The sequence below is a fragment of the Phoca vitulina genome, unplaced genomic scaffold, assembly GCF_004348235.1.
Source record: "Phoca vitulina isolate PV1807 unplaced genomic scaffold, GSC_HSeal_1.0 scaffold20, whole genome shotgun sequence".
Taxonomy (NCBI): Eukaryota; Metazoa; Chordata; class Mammalia; order Carnivora; family Phocidae; genus Phoca; species Phoca vitulina.
Genome location: NW_022589723.1, coordinates 16,694,051 through 16,719,164, shown reverse-complemented (window position 1 = coordinate 16,719,164; position 25,114 = coordinate 16,694,051). Strand labels below are relative to the sequence as shown.

The window sequence follows — 25,114 nt, the reverse complement described above, 5'->3', positions numbered from 1 at the left end:
AACTGTAGTGATCTGAAGAGGCACTTGCACCCCAGTGTTTATAGCAGCAATGTCCACAATAGCCAAACTATGGAAAGAGCCTACATGTCCACTGATAGATGAATGGATAAAGAAGATGTGTAATATGTATATTACACAGCAAAAAATGAAATCTTGGAGCACCTGGGTGGCTCAGTTGGTTAAGCGGCCGCCTTCGACTCAGGTCATGAGGTCATGATCCCGGGGTCCTGGGATCGAGCCCTGCATCGGGCTCCCTGCTCTGCAGGGAGCCTGCTTCTCCCTGTCCCTCTGCCTGCTCCCCCTTCTTGTGCTCTCGCTCTCTCTCTCTGTCAAATAAATAAATTAAATAAATAAAATTTTTAAAAAATGAAATCTTGCCATTTGCAATGACGTGGATGGAACTAGAGGGTTATTATGCTAAGCGAAATAAGTCAATCAGAGAAAGACAGTTATCATACGATCTCATGATATATGGAATTTTAGAAACAAAACAGAAGATCATAGGGGAAGAGAGGAAAAAATAAAACAAGACGAAACCAGAGAGGGAGACAAACTGTAAGAGACTCTTAATCATAGGAAACAAACTGAGGTTTGCTGGAGGGGAGGGGAGTGGAGGAATGGGGTAACTGGGTAGTGGACATTAAGGAGGGGCATGTGATCTAATGAGCACTGGGTATTGTATAAGACTGATGAATCATAGGCCTGTACCTCTGAAACCAATAATATTATATGTTAATTGAATTTAAATAAAAAATATTTATAAAAATAAAAAATATAAAAAAAAAATAAAATAAAAAATAAAATAAAACAATTTACAAAACTATTGATCCACCAGTGTCTTTAACTCTTAGAAAATCAAACATGGAACAAATACATATGACTTCATGCAAAGTGCTGTTCACCGATAAAGATACAAAATCATCTGGCTTATAATTCTTTCCTTTAAATAATTGATAAACTTCAAATGGTATTGCAAGCTAAATATATTCTGAATAAGTTACTATAAAACATTTATTATTCAATAATACTTGTAGTTGGCCTTAATGAATATAAGTAAATGGTTTATCTTAACAGGTTTTAAAAATAATACTTTTGTAATCAAAAAGAAAGTAAAATAACCTTTGGAATTTTGACTTTTTTTTTTTTTTTTTAGATCATTTGGTGGCGAGAGTGTGGGGGGCGGGGCAGAGGGAGAGAGAGGGGAAGCAGACTCCCTGCTGAGCGGGGAGCCCAATGTGGTGCTGGATCCCAGGACCCCAAGACCATGATCTGAGCCAAAACCAAGAGTTGGACGCTCAAGCAACTGAGCCACCCAGCCACCCCGACCTTTGGAAATTTAAAAAGACATTTTTCCTAAGCCCTTGATCAAGAGGAAATAAAAAAGTAGAATTATGGGTTATTGAAAAAGTAATACGTATGAAAACCTATGGGATGTGGCTGAAGCTATACTCTGAGGCAAATGCATAGTCATAAATACTTTCATTATTAAACATTTTAAAAGGTAAATAAAAATCAAGTGTCCAGGGCTAGAAGTTAGCAGGAAAACCCTATCAAAGCAAGAGAGGAAAAGAAATAGAAAACCCAAAATTAATAAATAAGATAATCCAAAAACCAGTATTAAGTTTTAGAAAAGTACCATCAGGTTTTAATAGGATTAGGTGTAATCTATTTTAAGAAAAGAGGAAGAGATTTGAATAGTAAATCAAGTGGGCAGTTTCAGTTAATTATTTTGATTTTTTTTCTCAGTATTTTCTGAAGTCTTGCAAAACTTATATATATAACTACTGCAATTGATTTGTCAAGTGTTTACTTTCAGTATAAGTCATTCCAATCAAAAACAATACAGCCAGCAAGTATCTTTTAAGCATTAGTCATTTTTTCCTTTGGAAGACATTTATTTTTCTTTGGCCATGAGATGTAAAATATCTTAATGTTTGATATATTGTATTATTACCTTAATATACAAAGGATGTAGAGGGTTTCCATGGTCATATTTTTTCTGTAGGTGTGTGGTACATACTGAAATTTCACTGTGGGAGAGTGCCTTATTATGTTCTACTTCAGTTTTGATTTTAAGTGGGTGTTTTTTTCTATTGCTTAATCTGGGAAAATTATTTGCACTCTTCTGGAGATTCTATCCCAGAAGAGTTTAGTGTGCATTTCCTGCTGTTGGGTGCTTCGTAGTAATGTTTGCCCATTTTCCCTAAACCAGTTTAGTACAGCACTCTTTCCAGAACATGTACTCAGTGCATATTTGTTGAATTTATATAGGCTCTCAGTGATCTGAGTGCATTTGTTCAATACGCTCTTTTAAAGAAGGCTTTTATATTTTCATGTTCTGATAAATTCTTGGGTTTTCTAGATTATTCACATCAAAGAAGTTTTATTATTGACATTTGTTTTAATATATGCTAAATTTAAAAGAATGTGAAACTGCTTATGTTTTCTCCCCCCTGGTACAGGTTTCTGGGATTATTATGATTTTTCATTATTTGGAAAATTCTGAAATAATTTCTGAAAGATAAAGATAATTTTACTATGTAGATAGTTTTTTTTAAGCAAATAGTAGTACAGGAATAGTTAGACTTTGTGTAGTTTAGACTTATTTTATATAAAATTTCTGATTCCAAAAAAATAGATATTGTCAAAAGTAGACTAAAAAATTCAAACTAAGGAATATCATTGTATGAAGTAAGTAGTGTAATTTTTTTTATTACGTTTTGTTGTCCACTATGTAGGACATTTTTCTTTGATTTCTATACTAATATAATTGAAATATTGCCAGAATTTGTTACTTAACATATTGTCTATATGGGATTTATTATGTGGAATTTTAAAAATAGTTTGGGATTTATCTTTAGTTTTTAGGCCTGAGAATAGCAGATGCTTCATTTTAATGTATGATACCGAAGGCCCCAAAGTCACAACAAACAACTTTTAAGACCATAGAGAGTTGTAACTGTAGGAGAAAGTTTGCCAGTCTGTTCCTACTAGTGACATCTTCTGTTTGTGCAGCTGTTGACTACAGCAGCTTCTCTTTTTTGCTAAAAACAAAGGATCACTTCAGTGTTTGTGAGTTTTATTGTTGAACTCTGATATCTAGAATTGCACTTAGAATAGAAGTCATTACAAACTTTTATATTTAAGGGCATATACTGTGTATATGTACAGATATCAATTATAAATTATGTATGACACTTTTTTGACAGTGGGCTGCCTAAGTTCATAAAACTCTTACAAAGTAAAATGAAACTAAGTATAAAAACTTGTTGCAACTTTTGACTTGAGCAAGAATTTGAATTTCTTACCAGAGTAATTTATGAGTTGGTACTATTTGGTGGGGAGGTATTAGGAAACTTACTATCTTTAAATTATCTTATTTCTTTATAATTATATTAGTATTGTTTCCTTTTCATATGGAAATTTGATATAATCATATTTCTTGCTAATGCCTTCTAATACAGATCTATAAAACTGTTCAGAGAGTTCTCATATGTTCAGAAGGACTTTTTAGATTTTTCAAAGATATCCTAAAAATTACATTTTCAGTGTAGTTAAAATGTGACTTAAATTTTTCCTCTTTTTATGCCTATGCATGAACTATATAAAGCAAGTTTCCATTATCTGTGCATTATTGTTGAAAATCAGCCTTTTCCCCTCATTTCCTCCTGAGGGAACATTTATTAGATTGATAATTTATATCTTACACAAATAATTTTTGAGTTCTGTTGACTATCGCAGTGAAAATTACTGACTTAGACTATTAGCATTTGAAGGAGGTTTTGCCTTCAGGGTTCAAATTCAAGAAACCAGTTTGAGTTCACAGATACTGTATTCATAAGTGCAAGTACTGTCTCTATTTCATATTCGGTTAATAGTATAAAAGTAGATTTCAAAGTTTAATCAGGTAGGAAGGATATTGAATTAATACTACTATAAATAGTTCAGATTTCTTCTCTCTCCCCACTTTTTTACAAGCATTCTGAATATTTCCAGTGGACTCTTTTTAGAGAATAATTTATCTGAATAAAGGCTATCCTATTGAGCATATCAAGTCTTTATAGATTTTGTCTTTAGATTTTCTTGCATTTGTTACTGATTACCCTTGTGAGAAACATGCCTGACATTTATTCTGGGAACTCTGCCTTGCTCAGAGCTTCCGATAAATGCCATCCTACTGGGTTTGTTGGGCAGAAGTTCTAGTTAGGACTATTGCTTTGAGGTAATTGATTTGAATGATTGAAACATTGGATTGCACTTCACTTACTGGTTTCTTAAAGAAGTGTTTAATATCTTTTTAGATTGTGGTATTTATGTGGTTTTTAACATTCTACCTTTGAAGAATGTGTCTATAGGTTTTTTCTTTTTATAATTAAATTTAAGAAATTTGTTGTTAAATACAGAAGGAAAACTGCATAAAAGCAATGTATAGCTAAATGAATTATGAGGTGAATGCCTTGTAATTATCGCCCAAGTTAGGATATAGAACGTTGTCAGGCACTCAGAAGCTCTCCAGGTACCTCCTCGTGATCACAACTCTCTTTCACATGAGTAATTTCATATGAGTAATTCCTGTCCTGACTTTTATCCCAGATCTTATTTACTTTTCTTTATAGTTTTGTCACCCACATGTGCATCCTAAAATATTTTAGTTTTTTAAATACATCTTTTAAATTTCTGTAGATATTTTGTAAGAAAAAATACAAAATAAACTAAAATGAGAGTACATACTCTGGATTACTTTAGTTTACTCAAGTTGTCTACTGGGAAACTGAAGTACTCCTTTCTTTCTCCTAGTTTAACTGTGAGGCAAAAGTTTCTTGCCCTTATGTTAAGTTTTTTTTTTTTCATTAATCTTGGACATTTTCCTTCCTTTTAACTAAACCATACTAATCTAATTTCCTGAAATGGATAGAAACAGACTATTTTTTAGACTAGTCAAACAAATATAAAGTGAGTATCCTTCAGAACTCTGTTTAATGATTTTCCCTCCTAACAAAATTAGTTAAAAGCATTGTTTTGTCTGAAGAGCTAGATTTCTTACTACCAGCTTTATTTTTGGTCTCAAGTCTGACTTCCTTGTACTCTTGATTGTTTTAACAGCTTTGGTTACGTAAGAAATGATTTCATTAAAATGCAATAACTTCTGATAAGCGTTTCCCTGTTTTATTTGATGGCTTTGCCTAAATAATCATATTTAGTTATTTTAATTTGACATTACTGCTCCTTTGGATGTTTTCTAATACTGAGGAGATCTAATTACTATTTGTAAACACCGACTCTTCCATTGTTAAATTGTGAATTTGTATTAAGTTTTTTGCTCCTTTATTAATAGTGTGTTTTACTATCTCTTTTAAGAATGTCAAGCTCTCAGCTGAGGTAGAGCCATTTATTCCCCAGAAGAAGAATCCTGATACATTTATGATCCCGATGGCACTCCCAAATGATAATGGAAATGTTTCTGGTGTAGAACCAACTCCAATTCCCAGCTACCTGATTACTTGTTATCCATTTGTGCAGGAAAACCAGTCCAATAGGTAATTTGTTTATTATTACTTTCTTTTTTGTGGGGGGTGAGTAGGAAAATACAGAAATTGGCAAGGCATACTTCTTCATTTTTTCCTTTTGTAACTTTTCCTTTTTTTAGGTTTATTTATTATTATTTTTTTGTAATCTCTACAGCCAACATGGGGTTTCAGTTTACAAGCTTGAGATTAAGAGTCCCATGCTCCACCAACTGAGCCAGCCAGGCGCCCCTTCATTTGTAACTTTTAAACATTAGCCATTTCCCTTTTTTAAGAGAAATAAATAAAACCAAATGAGGTAGAAATTTGAAAATTGTTAACGTGGGTTATTTTCTCATTCTTTCTAAGAGGAAATGGAGTTTTTTGGATGTATCTCCTACAATAAGTCATTAAACTTACTTTGAAATAAATTGATACAAGGGAGGAATGAATATTCAGAAAGTGGTGAACGGAAACCCTTTTAACTTCCAGGACAGTCAGGCATAAGAAGAAAATACCAAGGGATAGTTCTTAACATTGAAGTGTTTATGGTAAACATATATTTCGGGACTCTGATTCTAGTTTAAATTTAGCTTCTGTGCTGTAGTCACAGGGTGATTTAGCAAAATGCTTGCAGTTCAGATAATGTGTGACCTGGTGGTTAGGGTGTAACTTGTGATAATCATGATAGCCTTTTTAACCCTGCTTAGACTATCTGAGTGATTAGTACTTTGTTGGTGTAGTTCATGTTACTGCTTTATTAAAAGTACTTTCAGCCTTTTACAAGTAATATCACACATAGAAAATTATATTTCTCTAGCACTCTGGGACAAATGGATGAGGTAGCTGGACTCTAGCCTCTGCTCAACCACCCCGAAGGCAAAGGCAATCAATATTTCTGCACACCTATAAGCCATCATGTGGCACACTAGTGTGCCAAGGCACATTCTTTCAGATATTCTTGATGTAAGAGATATGAGGCCACTAAACTACTGTATGAAATATTAAATATTCAGGTTAATAATCTCTAAAACTCTATAGTTTTGGGGATTGGACAAAGAATAAGGGATCCTTCTCAGTTGAGGTTAGCATTATGTCAAACAATTTTGACCTGTATAGGGCTACATTTGAAGCGACTTAAAAACCAAATTTAATACTATTTTTTTGTATTTGACAAAATGGCCAAGTGTAAAGTACAGTCAATTTTTCTTACCATACTAAATAATCTTTGAGAATTCGCGAGTAAACCAGCCAGCGGATTAAAAGTATTTTTTTTAATTATGGCAGTGAACATTTTTCCATGGTGCTTTGTTATGGGAGTAGTGAGGAAAAGCTCGATGCTCCGGCTCCCCATGGCCACTCATTCTTCTGCAGCAGCCTTCTGTAAGGACTGCTGAGACAGGAAGAATCTCGCTGATGCTTTATAGGAAATGCACTAGAAAAGGCTCTAATGCCGTATTAGATAGGATGGCAATGGACAGGCTTACCTCTTTCTCTTCTTTCCCTTGGACCAGGAACCTGCTTCCATTGCCAAGGAGGGGAGCCAGGAAAAGAGCTTGACTTGGCCAAATGGTTCGGGGAGTATGGGAGAGGAGTAGGAGGCCCTGGGACTGAGCTGAAGAACGAGAGGTGGAGGAATCAAATCACCCATTGTAATGATCACCTTACACAGGGATCACCTTACGCTGCTTTTTGCAGAAGGCCGTCACAGTTGTTAGCATTGGATGGGAACTTTGGACTGCCTTTGTGTGCAGATCCAGCAGCTAGGTGTTTAACTTCTAGGCAGAAGTACCCTGAGGAGGTTGAGGAGAGAGTTGTAAATAAGAATGGTATGTACTTTTAAAATTTTGGAATGCAGTAGAACTATCAGGTTGAATTCCTTTATACTGTCATTTAAGTTGTTATTACATGTATATAATAATCTCTGATTACAGCAAAGAAATTTATAAGGTGATAATTTTATCTCCTTTTTATTATGAAGGCACGGTTCTGTACTTCTTTAAATTAAAATGAATTAAGAGGTTTTGCTTCAGCATTACTTTCAGACTTGTCAATAGATTTGTTCTTTTTTTATTTGATTTTAACAGACAATTTCCGTTATATAACAATGATATACGATGGCAACAGCCCAGTCCAAACCCCGCTGGACCATACCTTGCCTACCCCATTATATCTGCTCAGCCGCCTGTTTCTACAGAGTATACATATTATCAGCTGATGCCAGCACCATGTGCCCAAGTTATGGGATTCTATCATCCTTTTCCTACACCTTACTCCAACACCTTTCAGGCTGCGAATACTGTAAATACTATAACCACAGAGTGCACTGAGCGTCCAAATCAGCTTGGACAGGTCTTCCCATTGTCCAGTCATCGAAGCAGAAACAGTAACAGAGGACCAGTTGTACCAAAAGTAAGTGACTTATTTTGATTGGCTTTTATGTTTGATATTTCTGTTGTTATAATAGTGTAAGTAGTTTGTTACTTGTATTGATTAGCCTTGATGCTGAATTTACTGTAAAACATTTCATTCACTATTATAAAATAATCAAGGGTAGAGCATTTATAAAATAATTTTTCCTGTTTTTTATTGTGCCTTATTCTTAATCGATGATATGATTTACAGTCATATTCAGGTTCCTTCAGAGAGTTTTATTTAATTGTAATACACAAATATTTCCAGATTATTTTAATTTAGTGAAAAAAATCACATAGTGACACCAGTGTTTATAAGTGGTAGTTTGGATCCATGCCAGTGGTGTTGAATGACTAATGCACTTCATATATTTCAGTCTTCAGAAATCAGTAGGAGATATTATGGGGAACAACATCTGTGATTCATTCAATCCCTTCAACCTCATTGTTGCTATTTGTGAATTTTTAGTAGCAATAGCACTTTGTTACTCATGTATTGCTTTACTATATTATATGAACACAGGGTCTCCTAGGGCTGAAGAAAATGAAAGATAAATGTGTGAAACCACTCTTAAGACCAGTCTGTTGACTAAGTAAAAAAAAAAAGGAGACATGAAGGCCTTGAAAACACAAGAGATTTAAGGTTTATTCTACGTAACTATATCTTAACTAAAAGGTTACTTTTATATTGAGGCCTTAATATCAAAGCAAGTAAGAAGAAAAGCCATGTTTCTTCTCAGCACTTTTGAGCTAATGGAAGGTAGAATGATTTCTTAAATGCATCTATGGCTCTATCATCAAGGAGTTGATGATAGAGCCATAGATGATAGAGCCATAGATAGCTTTCCTAGATTCCATTAGCCCAGCTTCTTCAGTGAAAAGTCTTTGCTGTCTTTTGGCATACTTTTTACAAATTAAAATACAAACATGCAGCACAGTTTGCTTTAAAAAGCTATTAGTATTTGTTCATGAAAACACTGGGTCGAGGGAAATTGTTTTGGGACCGCTGGAGAACGTAAAGAAACAAGTATTGGAAGTAAGGTAGTAGTATATAACTTTCAGGTGGTGAAGAAACATGATTTCTCAGAGTGCATTTCCAGCACTTCAGTTTAGGAAGTTAAATTCAGAGTTCTGTTGTATAAATCGCTATTTAAGTGATGAATACTTCTGTTTTAAAAAATGAAGGAAAGGATCAGCTTTTTTATATTTTCTTTCCAAGCTCTAAAGCAGAATTGTTTTTGTACTTTCTTACTATCATGAAAGGAAAATTTATCCCTTGGATAAGCTACTACCCTTTTTGTTACCCTTCTAAATAAAAATTTACAGCCCCTTATATGACATGATTATACTTCTGTCATTTATTAATTATTGATTGAGAAAATATGAAATACAAGTAATAATTTAAAATGAATTAATATTTTATTAGTCATAGTAGTGTTAATAGTTATTTGAAAAATAGTATCAAAATGTGGGTGTATAATACATCATTTAACGTATAATTAAATGCAGATAATGTCATGAATTCCTAACACAGTAGCCCTCTTTCCCCATGGGTTGGAAGCCACTAATTTAGAGCATACATTTAGGTGTGTTTTATAGTAGATATGTATTTAGTACATTGAGTAGGATTTTAAATTATTATTATTATTATTATTTTTTGTGCTTAAATCAGCAACAGCTTTTACAACAGCACATAAAAAGCAAAAGGCCACTGGTGAAAAATGTAGCTACTCAGAAAGAGACAAATGCAGCAGGTCCTGATAATCGATCAAAGATTGTGCTTCTGGTAGATGCTTCACAGCAAACTGGTAAGCAAGAGTGTTTATGTATACATCACTGATTTTTATCTGTTTTCATGTATTGACTTTGTAATTGTAGACTATACCACTTTTCAGGATTCTAGACCTTCATTCTTTAATTTATCCTGCCACTTTGTGAAGTTCTCTAGGAAGGATAAAAGCAGTCCATGTCCATAATGTTCTTCCAACTTGTTTGCTGGCTAATGTGCAGTTTTGAGGAGGGTTTGAGGTGTCCTTATCCCCGTATAGTAGTGGAGCAGTTCAGAAATCAGAGATGGAATATTGCAGACATTGTAAGAATTTGAGGACTCATTTTGGCAGAAATTAAAATTGTATGTTTTTTATAACTAGTTTAAAACCCTTTATAAAATACTCTAATATTGTATAATATCTTTATAGAAAGAACTTGGCAAGTTTTCTGTGCCATATTTTAGCAAAGATCTGAACCAAACCTGTCAGTGGCACCTATATCCTGTCAAGCAAGAAAAATTTTGGACTAGTTGGATATCATTTTGTCCAGAATTTTTTAGAGGACTGTATAAACTTTAAATAAGTAAGCTTTATCCTGATAATAGATAAAAATTAATATTTTCCAGTTTATATCATTAAATTCCAGTTTGTATCTCTGATCTCAGCTTAATAGCTATAGAGTAAGTAACTGTCTCCTCACCCATTGTCATTGGTGCTAGTAAAAAAAATTTTTGTTAATGATCGAAGGCCAAGAATTACATCTGCTCAAACAAAGGCACATTTACTTTTTACCTAACCTCTGTAGTCTCCACTCTGGCTTAAAATAAATTTGATGGTGCAAACTTTCATTTGGGCTGTACCTTTTCTTTTGTGACATCAGTTCAGTTGTTTTTTTACAATTGCTTAGATCCATTAGGAGTAAGAAAGGATCTGGGAATCCGTTAAAAAACAATCTTCTTGCTAGTACAGTCATTGTGTGTAGTTTGTAGCCATAAAGCAGTGAGGTTAATGGACTAACAAATGCTTGGAGAGGCTATAGAAAGAATCTCAATGTAATATATTACAAAGTTTTCTGTTTTGGTTATTCCTAGTCCTAGTGACTTCTACATGCTTTTAAACCCTGGGACTGCTTTTAAAAATCCTTACTTCTTTAGTTTGCTCATTTAGTGACCACAAAGACAATCTTCTGAAGCATAAGAATTAGAAAATGAATAGATGATCCATTAGCAAAACAAAAAGGCAGCCTACTGAATGAGAGAAGATATTCGCAAATGATATATCCAATAGGGGTTAATATCTAAAATATTTACTCAATATCAAAAAACCCAGATAATCCAATTTAAATTGGCCAGAGGACCTGAAGAGACATTTTTCCAAAGAAGACCTACAAATGGCCAGCAGACACATGAAAAGATGCTCAACATCACTAATCATCAGGGAAATACAAATCAAAACCACAACAAAATAATCATCTTACACCTGTTAGTGTGGCTAGAATCAAAAAGACAAGAAATAACAAGTGTTGTGAGGATGGAGGAGAAAAAAGAACCCTCAGAGAGTGGGAATGTAAATTGATGCAGCCACTATGGAAAACAGTGTGGGCATTCCTCAAAAAACTAAAAATAGAAATACCAAATGATCCAATAATTCTACTACTGGGTGTTTTACCCCTCCCCCCCAAAAATGAAAACACTCATTCGAAAAGATATATTCACTCCTATGTTCATTGCGGCATTATTTACAGTAGCCCAGATAAGGAAGCAGTCCCAAGTGTCCATAGGTAAATGAATGGAGAATGGATAAGGAAGATATGCTATGTATATACAATGGAATATTACTCAACCATAAAAAGGATAAAAATCTTGCCATTGGCAACAACATGGATGGATCCAGAAGCTATAATGCTTAGTGAAATAAGTCAGATGGAGAAAGACAAAAAATGTATGATTTCACTTATATGTGGAATCTAAAAAAAAACAAACCCTGCAGAAATAGACCCATAAACACAGAGAACAAAAACTGATGGTTGTCAGAGGGTTGGGGGTAGCTGATGGTAGCTACACTTGTAAGCAAAGCATAATGTATAGGCTCTTTTAGCATCAGTGTGTCGTACACTTGAAACTAATGTAACGTTGTGTGTCAACTATGCTTTAATAGAAGTAAAAAGAAAATGAAAAGTGAAGGTAAAATTTGATTAGAAGATAATATCTTTTATCAGTATCCTTATTCTTTAGTTTGTTTTCAGATACTGAGGATTGTACATTCTATCAATATTTTTGTTTAATTTGTTTTTAATTTCTGAGGATTAATTGGTATCAGTCGCAGGTAGGATGAAATATTAGAACTTAAAGGAATTTGTAACACATTTTTATTCTTGAACACAAGCTTGTATTTAATGAGTTTAACAAGATGATTAGATATAATATACAAAAATTAAGTGCATTTCAGTGTGTTACGAACAAAATTTGAGAAAAGATGCCATTTATAATAGCAACAAAAATATAAGTTTCTGGGAATGAACTTTACAAAAGATGTACAAGACATTTATGCAGAAAATCTTAACTTTATGGTAGGATATTAAAAAAAAAAACAAAACCTAAATATCCTGTTCATATAGGATGATTTGATACTGCAAATGTCATTTTCCCCAAAGTCAGTCTGTAGATTCAGTGCAGTTCTAATCAAAATTTTAACAGGAATTTTATGGGAACTTGATAAACTAATTCTAAAAGGACCATTTGAGAAGAAAAGAGCTTTTTTCCTAAATATCAAGACCTATTAAACTATCTTACTTCCTATAGGCTTTTACAAAAAATGCAGTATATGAAAATTAGAACAGGGGACCCAGAAACAGATTCATATGTATGTGGAAACACATGTGGAAAATAACACAGATAGCATTACAGTTCCCTAATTTACAACCCATGCATTAAGGACAAATGGGAAAACCCGTTTGTAGAAGAAAATACAGGCAGATATCTTTATGACGGCAGGGAGGAAACTATTTCTGAAGTAAATTCTGTCTGTCAAAAGTGAGTGGAAGAATGAGCCAGAAACTTGGAAAAGATTTTTACTATGCCTATCACTGAAAAAGTTTTAGTATGAAGACATAAAAAATTCATACGAATGAATAAAAAAAATGATCCTACCTTGTTCTCAGGCTCTGGGACACACCAGGGGGCTGAAACAGTTTGGCAGGACTATAGGAATCCTTTGACCCAGTTGTCCTTCCCCTGTGAATGTATCTAAAATGGATATATTTCCCTAGAAAGAAAAAGGACTAATTGATGAAAGATCCGAATTGCAGTATCACACTGAAGCTTCCTAATGTTTAGTAACAGGTGACAAGTCAAGAGAAGTGTAGAACATCCACTCAGTGGAATAATATGGAGCCTTCTCACATTATAATTATGGAGAACATATACATAATATTAAATAGCCCGGGGTGCCTGGGTGGCTCAGTCATTAAACGTCTGCGTTCAGCTCAGGTCATGATCCCGGGGTCCTGGGATCGAGCCCCGCGTCGGGTTCCCTGCTCAGCGGGGAGCCTGCTTCTCCCTCTCCAGCTCCCCCTGCTTGTGTTCCCTCTCTCGCTGTCTCTCTCTGTCAAATAAATAAATAAAATCTTAAAAAAAAAAAATAGCCCAACTCAAAATTGTATTAATGCTGTGTAAAAATTATGGGCGGAAATACAGAAAAAGGAAAATTGTTATTTGTTAGGGTAGGAGGACATTATAAGAGTTTTTTTTAATGTCTTTTGATTATAATTTGTGAACTACAAAAATAAGAGACAACTCAGTAGAAAAACATTAGTGGCTAAAACCATCAGAAAAGATACCAAACCTCATTATTAGGCAAGAAAATACAAATTAAAACCCACAATGAGCTATCTTTTTATATCTAACAATTGGCAAAAATTATAGCCTAGCAGACAGTATCAAGTATTTGGTGAATATGTGGATCACTGTGGATATTTATATCTTGCTGTTGGGTTATAAACTGTTTTAAACAGTTTGACTGAAAATGATTTGACATTACCGAGTAAAGTCGACTATGTGTATGCCATAAGGCCAGCAGTATTTATCTTAAAGAAACTTCCACATGCACACATATATGTTCAAATGTCTGTGTAAGAGTGGTTACAGCAGTATTATTTAATAATGCAAAACCCTAGAACAGTCCAAGCATCCCATTAGTGGTACAAAGGATAAATACTGTGTGGTATGTTCATCATACACAGGCATTCTAGATTCCAGTGACATTAATGAATTACAGCTACATGCATCAGAATCTCAAAACTAATGTTGGGGGAATGGGGCAGACTAGGAAGCAAGTCACAAAAGAAAATGGACAGTATAAATTCATTTTTATAAAGCAAAAACTGCAAAATTACATGATTTATGTTTTAGGAATACAAAAATCCATGAAAAAACTATTTTAAAAAGTGAGGAAATGATAAACACAGAATTTCATATGGAGGTAACTTCTGGGGGAGGAAGAGGATGCAGTGGTGGACGGGGTATGCAGTGGACTTCAAAAGGATTAGTGATGTTATTTTTCTTAAATGGGTAATGGTGGTTTGTTTTAATATTTATACAAATATTTTATTCTCTTGTCATAATAAATACATGTCATAAACCAACTTGTCAGGAACATCTTACTTTTTGATGATCTCCAAAAAATTTTTACTTGTTTTCTCCATTTACGAAGTTAGATACCTTCATTTTCTTACGACCTTAATGATAATTTAACAAGAATTTATCAGTTTGGTCCTCACAAAGAGATGTCACACCTTCCTTGCTTTACAGATTTCCCATCAGATATTGCTAACAAATCTCTCTCGGAGAGCTCTGCCACAATGCTCTGGAAGTCCAAAGGCAGGAGGAGAAGAGCGTCCCACCCTACTGCTGAATCCTCTAGTGAGCAGGGGGCTAGTGAAGCCGACATTGACAGTGATAGTGGCTACTGCAGTCCCAAACACAGCAACAACCAGCCTGCAGCAGGGGCTTTGAGAAATCCCGATTCTAGCACCATGAATGTATGTAACGCTGCTTTGATTTCTTTATCGGTCATCTGTGTCAGTATTATTTTGTATCTTCTCTAAAGCTCAAGTATCTATTTTCATTAACAATTCCTATAGTAATAGAATGGATCAAAATGTATTTTGTATATTAATATGAAAAATATATATGGAAAAGTATTTTTCTAGGATTGTAAATAAGTATGCTTCACACTAGACTAAGTTATGAAACATTTTGCAAGGCATATGGTGTTGACTCTTAAGCAGAAAATAATTGTCTTTTTTGTTTTTATTTTTAGCATGTGGAATCATCTATATGTACAGGTACTTATTTTCTGCATAGTGTTTTTGCTATACTTTCTTCTTTGTCCATGTCAGAGTTTTGCTTTTAAGCATGAAGCTTGCTGATACTGCAAAAAAAATCAGAAATCTTCCAAGAGATTCACATTACATTGAAAGTACAGTTGGGCTGATAAAACTTAGAAAATTTCTCAAATGAGAAATTGGGGTATTCTGCAAGATGGCACTTCTATTACTAAGAACTGGAATACCACTTAAAGTCTGTAGAGAAATTTCCAGTTTTACGTGTATAGTGACTGACTTTCAATACACAAAGTTAAGGGATAATTTAGGTTTTGGCATCTTTCATAAATAAATCATATTTTTAAATCTCACTGGTTACAGGTAGTGTAAATTGGTCCAATGTAACTTGCCAGGCAACTCAGAAAAAACCTTGGATGGAAAAAAATCAGACGTTTTCTAGAGGTGGAAGACAGACTGAACAAAGAAATAATTCACAGGTAATTTGAATTAGGTTGGAGAAACTTGAATTATTGTAAATGGTATAGTGGTCTTGAAGGGCAGTGTCCTTAATTTTTAGATGCTGTGACTTTTTCTTATCCATATAAAAAATTTAAAAGCATTTTAATGCCATAAATATTGATTCTTTGAACTTTAGGACTGCGGCCTTGTTCGTGTGTCTTTACTAGACCATAAACACCACAAGCTACGCACTCTGTGCTTGTTGCAGGGCCATAGCGATTGCTGCCTCATGCTGTAACGTAGCCAGACTAGACGGCTTCCTGGTCTTGGGGAACAATATCTAGCTGCCGTACAGCAGAGCAGGTTAACATACTGCCACGGATTCTGAGTAACTCTCTTCCTGCATTGGTCATCTGTGAAATCAGGGAGTCGTTTGTTGATGAGCATTTTTCCTTTTTAGTTTTTAGATGGACTTCCTGGATTCCTTAAATCTAGTTAAGGTACTAAAAGTATCATATGGGGGCGCATGGGTGGCTCAGTTGTTAAGCGGCTGCCTTCGGCTCAGGTCATGATCCCGGGGTCCTGGGATCGAGCCCCGCGTCAGGCTCCCTGCTCAGGGGGGAGCCTGCTTCTCCCTCTCCCACTCCCCCTGCTTGTGTTCCCTCTCTCGCTGTGTCTCTCTCTGTCAAATAAATAATAATAAATAAATAAATAAATAAATAAATAAATAAATAATAAATTTATTTTACCCCCCCAAAAAAGTATCATATGAATAGATCTGTGGATGAACTGAAATAAGAGTAAGTTACTAATGGATTAAATAGACCAAATACTCGCCTGCTCATTTGCTTCCCTGAAATGAAGTATGTTAGATGCACCCTAACATTACTTAGACTGTCAAGAGAACAAGCAGAATAATGTCCTTTCCCCTATGGTTATTGCAAAAATGAGTCGTTGTTTGTGGCAGGCATGTGAGGCAGTCTAGCTTTATTTGATTAGAAACAAAAGAGCTAAAACAAGAATTGTTTATATAGATGAGATAAACAAAATCTACAAAATGTTTAGTTAAGTGCTGAAATTTTATGTTGAAATCATAACTTGTTAGACTTTTGGTATCCGTAGTCCACTGGAGAGGAAGTAATACAGCTAGCTATTGAGCCTCCAAACTGGTGAGGAATAGTAAAATAACAACCAAAAATTATGCAAATACATGTAGTATATTAGGTTTTGTTTATTTTGTATCTCTCTTCATTCCAAAAGAACTGGAGCCAGATGTTGAACAATGTCTTTTCAACTTTTGGTGTGTTGTTATACTTATTCTTAAGTATGTGTTTGATTTGTGATGTGCAGAATCTTTTTTTTTCCTGTTAAGTCAAAATATTTTACCCTTTGCAATTTCTGATTGTTTTTAGGCTTAAAAAGTATTTTAGAAATGAAATATTCACTTGTATTTTCCACTACCTTCTTTTTTTTTTTTTTTTTTTTAAGATTTTATGTATTTATTTGAGAGAGAGATGGGGAGAGAGAGAATGAGTGGGGTGAGGGGCAGAGGGAGAGGGAGAAGCAGGTTATCCGCTAAGCAGGGAGCCCGATGTGGGGCTCGATCCCAGGACCTGAGATCATGACCTGAGCCGAAGGCAGACGCCTAACCAGCTTAAGCCACCCAGGCACCCCTCCGCTACCTTTTTATAGCATAATGTTGCAAGAACTTTTTATCTGAGATTTATTTTGATGCATGATATAATAATGATGTAGATTTTCAGAGTAGTTAACCAGCTGTTCTAAAATTGTAATCCATTCCTTTCTCTCATTTGCTAATTTCTTATGTCTTAGGTGCTGTTTCTGGCCTGTTTTGTTCCATTTATCAGAATTTGGTATCTGTACCATGCTGTTTTACCTGTGATTTTTAATATTTTTACCAGTGTTTTAACACTTGGACAGGTTCTTTCTGTACTCTGTCATAACCTTAATTTTAAACAGTGGACAGAATCTAAAAATTTAAATTTTAAAAAATGGTTTTATTTTGTGAATTGGTTGAAAAATAGAAGGGACGAAAAAGATTATACGATGAAAAAAATCTCATTTTCACCCTGTCTCCCCTTGTCTTCTTTTCCCTATATCTGTCCCACTTTGAGTAGTTTCTTGTATATTTTCCCAGAGTTTCTTCATGTCGTTCTAAGTAAATACAATTATGCATCTTATGTTTTATCCACTCTGTTCTGTGCTCTGCTTTCATCACTTAACAATGTATCTTGGAAGCATTTTCATATTATTACAAGAGGGCTTCCACACTTTTTAAAAATAACTCTTAATGTTTGGAGTATGGATATACTTGTTGATTTCTGTAGTCTTCCTATTAATGGACATTTGAGTTGTTTGTAATTTGTTGCTGTTATAGACATGCTGCAATATCTTTTAGAAATGTGTGTGTATAGCAATAAAGTAAATTCCTAGATAAGGGACCACTGAGTGAAAAGGTAAAGCCACTTCTGTTATTTGATAATATTGGCAGACTATACCATTTAAGTCTCAACAATAATGTGGAGAGTGCCTTTTTCCATATAGCTTCAGAAATCATGTGTTTTCAGAATTTTGGATTTGTGCCAATTAGGTGAAAATGGTTGTTGATATTGTTGAGCATCTTTCCATATACTGTTGAGCATCTTTCCATGTATTTATGGGCTGTTTGTGGTTTTTTGTTAACTTGTCTGATCATATCTTTTGCCCTTTTTTTTTTTTTTTGGTATCTTGATATATTTTTTTTCTTTTTTTGGTGTATTTTTAAAATCAATTTCTCCATCAAGCGCTTACCAGATTTAAAAAAAAATTTAGGGGCCTTTAGTTTATAATATGAATTACAAATATTTTGTTAGACTTTCATTTTTATTTTTGTCTTTGCTCATTATTATTGCCATATACTAGTGCATGTTTTAAATAGCATTAAGTTTATAAGTTGAATTTATTGTTTTTTGTTTTTGTTTTTTAAAGTGGCTTCTGGGTTTTATTTTTTTTTTATTTTTATTTTTTTAAATATTTTATTTATTTATTTGACAGAGAGAGAGATAGCAAGAGCAGGAACACAAGCAGGGGGAGCAGGAGAGGAAGAAGCAGGCTTCCCGCTGAGCAGGGAGCCCGATGTGGGGCTCGATCCCAGCACCCTAGGATCACGACCTGAGCCGAAGGCAGACGCTTAACGACTGAGCCACCCAGGCGCCCCTATTTTTCTTATTTTTTTTATTTTTTTAAAGATTTTATTTATTTATTTGAGAGAGAGAGAGAGAGAATGAGAGAGAGAGAGCATGAGGAGAGGAGGGTCAGAGGGAGAAGCAGACTCCCCGCCGAGCAGGGAGCCTGATGTGGGACCCGATCCCGGGACTCCAGGATCATGACCTGAGCCGAAGGCAGTCGCTTAACCAACTGAGCCACCCAGGCGCCCGGCTTCTGGGTTTTAAATCATAGGAAAGCCCTGTCCTTACTCTAGAGTTACAAAGGATTTGCCTGTTTTCCACTAGGCTGTTTATGTTCTTGTTTTTTTACATTTAATCTTTATTCCATTTGGGTTTGTCTTATGCATGGTGTGAGATATAGTTCCACTTCGTATTTTCCAAGTGGGTACCCAAATCTCCAGCACCATTTATTGAAAAGTCTATCTTTTCACTGATTTGATATTAACCACCTTCATCATCTATTAAATTCCCAGGTATATTGAAATCTATTTTTGGAATTTCTCTTTTGTTCTGTATTAGTCATTAAATTAATCTATCAGTTTAGGGAGGATGGATTACCTTTGTGATGTGGCATCTTTCTATGTAAAAAAGTGTATGTCTTCCTATTTTTGAGTCATCTTTTTAGGAGATAATTGAAATACATGCAAATTTGGTTCTCATGAACTTCGTTGGGACCATTAGTTTGGGGGTTTTAATTTAATCCTGGAGCTTTATGTCTCCCAAGTATAAGAAATCAAGTTCCATTTGTTCTTTTTAATTGTATTAGTGTTTGTAGCAACATTAATGTATGTATAGGAAATGATTTACAACAGGGGTTTTTTTAGATATAATTTTAATGCCTTTGGAGAGCGGGTTTGCATTTACTTTTTTGTCATAGTGACTGTCCACAGAAATGAAGATGTATGCTCAGGAATTATTCTCTTGCTTTTTGGTCATCCCTGTCTTGGGGCTTGTACTCATTTTAGTATTAATAATTTATGTGAATTAAGTTGTTTTTTTTTAATTTACCTAGACATTATAAATTGCATTTGGTTTACCAGTCTTGTATGAGCTTCTTTTCATGAGCCAGTTTTTAAAATATTTTACAAAAATTGCTAAATAGTGAAGTTGAAGTAATTTTACAGAGAGCATTCATATAGCTACCAGTTAGATGCTAGCTAACATTTTACTGAGATTTGTTTCATCATGTGTGTATTCCTCTGTCCATATCACTATCCATGTTTTTGAGCCTATTTTAAAATGAAGTAAATATTTAAAATTAAGAAACTGTTGGGTATCTAGAAAGTTATCTAGTTATAGGAAGTAGCCCCGTTGTCACAGTGCATATTCTAAGGAAGAATTAAATTTGGTGTATGACCATCTTCTCTGGCTTATTGTTCTGCCATGCAGCCTACCTCCCAAAAGAGTATAAAAATTCTATTTCTTAAAAAAAAAAAATCCTGTTTCTTATCAGCAAGTCATTTTAGATCAGTTATTTAGTACGGGAATTGCTAGGTGGTTCCATGTCTTTGTGTGCATAATTTTGATTTCATCATCCAGAGCCTGTGTATCAGCACCTTCCGTTGTAGATCTACTTCAGGTTCTGTTTACTGTTAGAATTTGGTGGTAACTGGTAATGAAGATCATACTTTTCACATCTTCTGGGTGTCCTGGTTAAGAGAGGTGTTTCATGTTAGCTTCATTGGGTATTTAAGAAGAGGATCTTGAAATGTCTCAAGAATCTTGCCCTTATGACAGTCGAACATTTTACAGGTTTGTTAATGGGATAATAATTTACAGATTGGATGAAAATTTTGTTCTAAATCTATTTTCTTGGAAATAAGAGTTTTAATTTTTTACCTTTCTTAGGAGTTTTTTTTTTTTTAATAAAACCACAGATGTTAGAAGACTTATAATAGTTTAATAAAAAGGTAGGGTGCAGTTTCTCCCAGTGATAACATCTTGCAAAACTGCAGTCCAGTGTCACAGCCTAGATATTGACATTGATACAATCAAGATAAGAACAGATCCATCACTGCAGGGATCCCTCATGTTTCCTTTTTATAGCCACATTCTTTTCCTTTCCTGCCCAGCCTCTTGTTAACCCTAGAATCCACTGATCTGTTCCCCCCTTTATATAATTTGTCATTTCAAGAATGTTTTATAAGTGAACTCATACAGTCCTTTCAGGATTGGCTTTCTCACTTTCACGGTTCTCTGGGGATTCGTCCAGATTATTGAATACATCAGTAGTTTGTTCCATTGGGTGGCTGACTATTGTTCTGTAGTAGGGATGTACCGCAGTAAGTTTAACTGTTCTCCCAATCAAGGACATCTGGGTTGTTTCCAGTTTTTGGCTATTACGAGTAAAGCTGGTTAAACGTTCATGTATGAGGTGGGGGAAGGAGGGAAGTAACTTGCATTATCACATTTTTAATTTTCCTTAAAATGATCTTACTTGTCAAATGCTCTTTAACCTTTTATAATAAATTATGCACTTTATGAAAATTCATTGAGTTTTATACTTTTGTGTACTTTTCTGTAAGTATATTATATGTCAGTAAAATGTTCACTTAAATAATGTATTTTTTTCTTTTGGTGCTTACTTAGGTTGGATTCAGATGCCGAGGACATAGTACTTCCTCAGAAAGAAGACAGAATTTGCAAAAGAGACAAGATAATAAGCAATTAAATGCCAGTCAGTCTCATAGAGGCGACTCAAATTCTGAGTCTTTATATTTTGAGGTATTTTTTCAGATTCTATTTGTAAACTATTAGAGTAAATGTTCCCATTAAGAAATTAATTTTCTTACATTCTGATAAGTACTTTTTATGTCTTAACCTGTGACTCTGCTATTAGATTATAAATTATTTAGAAGTATTGATTCATTTTTCTCCTGGATATGTATAGTTAGTCTAATATTAACTTCATTAATGTCTATTTTTATAACTTCCGTCATGAGTATTCATTTTGAGGTAACATGTAGAGGTAGAACTTGATTTTATGTGGGTTTCTCCTAGTATGAAACTTTCTCCCTAATTTTTGTTATTATTGTTTAGTCTCTTTGTCAAGTTTTTTAGGTTTGAATGGTTCAGTCTAGGTAATTTGTGCTGCTAGCCAGGAGAATCTTGGAGAAGAAAAAAGCTATTTTATTTTCTCTAATAGGCAGAAAGTTTGTATACTGCTTGGAATATTTTTATTTATTCATCTAACTGGCTCTTTTTTTTTTTTGGAGGCCTGTTATATGTGTAAGATAAGGTGCTGTGAATGATACATTAAGTGAGTAAACACAGTAGCCTTAGGGAAGTTGCAGTATAGTAATGTAGATGCATACACACCTAGTACTTGCTTGGGTGTGGTTGGAGTTGAAAGGAGGGACAAGTCCCTTTGGGTTTGGAGTAGGGTAGAGGCAATCTTTGGAAAAGACTTTAAAGAATGAGTAGAATTTGGTTGTGTCAGGATAGTGAACATCCCAGGTAACTCATTTGAATAACTCTTTTTTGTTGGAGCATAGTTTCTATAAAATGGGTCAATAGATGGCAATTAAACTGGAAAATGTGCTTGAGGCCAGAGACTAGAGATGAATAATATGTTTGATAAGTTTAGTAATTGACCTAAAGGACTTATGAGTGCATCTCTAAATTATTGAGAACATGTGGCAGATTTATTATTTGCACTTAACCATATAATTGGTTCCCTCTGTATACTTAAAGATATTAGATATAATTTTCACTATAAAGGAGGATATTGGTTAATAAATTGAATAGGATTTTCTTTTAAATTTTTAAACTTTTAACCTTATTTACAGGTATGTGTAGTATTACAGGACAGGGAATATATTTATGAAATTCATATTAAACCATCTGTTGAAAATATTTTCCAGATTATCTGAAATACGATAAAAACCCTGTTATATTTCTTTTCAATTACCTATCCATTTTTAAAATAGAATTAATTAATTAAAATGGACACAAATCCAAAAAATGGACATGTATAGATATGCCACCATTGTTGAATAATGAAATTAACTATGTTGTAGCATGTGAGAAATGAGATTTCCTTTTTAAGGCTGACTTTAGTTTAATATTAGAATTTTAAAAATTATTTCCCCATTTTTCATTACTCTTAAGCATTATAAAACATTTTTCTGAAGAGTTTATTGCTTTGAACTGTTTTTACTTAAAATGTGAAATTATTTCAGGATGAAGATGGATTTCAAGAACTAAATGAGAATGGAAATGCTAAAGATGAGACTATTCAACAGAAACTTTCTTCAAAAGTAGTAAGTGACTCTTTTTAAAAAGATAAGCAAAATATTTGAACATCCTTTGAACTGTGGCTATGTTGAAAAGAAGTATTACAGGTTAGCATAAAGACATGTGGGGCACCATGGTAGAGAAGAAAACCATGTATTTGGTACTTAATATTTATTTGCAACATAGCCAGAGCAAAGACACTTTCCTATAAAATCCATGGTTCTGTTACAGACAGGAAAACACCATTAATTAAAGGATATCATATAGCATACAGTCCATTTCCCCTGTTGTTACAAAACTTTACTTGGGAGTTATTTTGTTTTGAGGCCAAGATCCAGACAAGCGTCACCAATTGCATTAAGCTGTTTGTCTCTCTATTTCCCAGGCTCGAAGGATCCCATCTCACTCTGTTCTTTATGACATTGAATCCTCAAAGATTCCAGTCCAGATACACTGTAAAACATCCCACATTCTGGATTGTCTTTCCTTATGGTTAGACCTTTATGGAATCACTAACAAATGTTTTTGTCTGGTTATCCTAGTTGGATGATTTACCTGAAAACTCACCAATCAATATAGTTCAGACTCCAATTCCCATTACCACCTCAGTTCCTAAACGTGCAAAAAGTCAGAAGAAGAAAGCTCTAGCAGCGGCCCTTGCCACAGCTCAAGAATATTCAGAAATAAGTATGGAGCAAAAAAAACTACAGGTATTTATTCATTTTTATGAACAGATGTAATTGGTAGGTTTGGGGGGGGATGGACAGAAGGAGTGACAAATAAAATCATCATAAATTGCTACATTTTAATGCTATCACAAAAAATAAACGTTCCATTTACCTTGCAGGAAGCTTTATCAAAGGCAGCTGGAAAAAAAAATAAAACCCCTGTGCAGCTAGATTTGGGGGATATGTTAGCAGCTCTGGAAAAACAACAACAAGCGATGAAAGCACGGCAGATTACTAATACCAGACCGCTGGCATATACAGGTGATCTCACTATCTGAGCAATTCGCTGTTTGGTTTTGGTAATAGTTTTTGAATATTGTTAATCTTAATTGCATCTATCGAGAAAATCCAGAGTCTACTCACCAGCTCCTCTCCTGTTACCCTTGTAGCTCGCATCCTTGTACTACACTGTGGTAGCCCACTGTTACCTACTGCAGGCTATCTTAAAAGGAGTATCTTTTAAAAATACAAACAGGATTATATCACTCCACTGCTCCGAACCCTCCAGTAGCTCTTGATCTCACTTGGAGTAAAGCCAGATTCCTAAGGCCAGATCTTAGCTGATCCTATGACCTTTTTGCCCCCATCACCATTCTCTCTGACACACACTGCTGTAGTCAGTCAGCCCCCTCACTGTTCCACAGACACAGCAAGCATGCTCCTAGCTCAGTATCTTTGTGCTTGCTATGTCTTTTCCCTGAAACTCTCTTTCCTCATATACCGGTGTGGATTGTTCTCGTACGTCCTTTAGGTCTCTGTTCACATGTCAGTTGGTGTACATTGTGAAGCAGCTAATGTTTTTCTTCTTCAGAGGTTGAAATAAGAATCACAAGTAATTTGGCTTTATAACTTTTAAATTGGATAATAGGAAACAAAGGAGTTTTGATCAAGAGGTGTGCGCACGTGTGTGTGTGTGTGTGTGAGAGAGAGAGAGAGAGAGAGAGAGAGAGAAAATGATTCGGCTTTCTACTGAAATGTTAATGTATATTTTAGTAAACCTTGTCAAATTTAGAGTTCAGCAGCTCTTATGTGCTCCCTCATTTCTTTCCATAGCCTTTGTTGTAGAGGGAGAGGAATAATATAAAGGAAAGGGAAAGGCACCAACAAAAAGCCCGATGTTAAAAGGCAGAATTGGATATTCTATTTCTTCTGTTTCTATGTAAAGGGTCTGTTGTTTTTAGACAAAAAGATAATTAGCAGTGTATAACTTTAATTCTGTCTGCAAAATGTTTAAATCTATAGCTAGTTACTTGTCCAGTATAAACCTTAGCTTTACTATTAGTAAAAATAATATTGAATGCATAATAAGCTTTTGAGTTGAATGTTGTTGAGTTGGGTTAGAGTGGCAGTTGCATCTCAGTGGAACTGAGAGTTAGCAGTGTTTTGGAGGCAGTATGGCTTCATGGCGACAAGCAGGAGCTTTGGAGTTGAGCTGCCTTGGTTTGAATCCTGTT

The 25,114-nt window shown here is 34.5% G+C and overlaps 1 protein-coding gene across 1 annotated transcript in view; it reads left to right on the top strand.

Moving 5' to 3' along the window:
* SECISBP2L (SECIS binding protein 2 like) overlaps positions 1-25,114 on the top strand; it is a 61,704-nt gene that overhangs the window by 3,635 nt on the left and 32,955 nt on the right. Inside the window, exons 2-11 of the mRNA XM_032417038.1 lie at positions 5,359-5,537; positions 7,592-7,916; positions 9,591-9,726; positions 14,496-14,725; positions 15,007-15,031; positions 15,392-15,507; positions 21,286-21,420; positions 22,878-22,958; positions 23,475-23,642; positions 23,780-23,921. Coding sequence (XP_032272929.1) covers positions 5,359-5,537; positions 7,592-7,916; positions 9,591-9,726; positions 14,496-14,725; positions 15,007-15,031; positions 15,392-15,507; positions 21,286-21,420; positions 22,878-22,958; positions 23,475-23,642; positions 23,780-23,921 — 1,537 coding nt within the window. The remainder of the gene's footprint in view (positions 1-5,358; positions 5,538-7,591; positions 7,917-9,590; positions 9,727-14,495; positions 14,726-15,006; positions 15,032-15,391; positions 15,508-21,285; positions 21,421-22,877; positions 22,959-23,474; positions 23,643-23,779; positions 23,922-25,114) is intronic.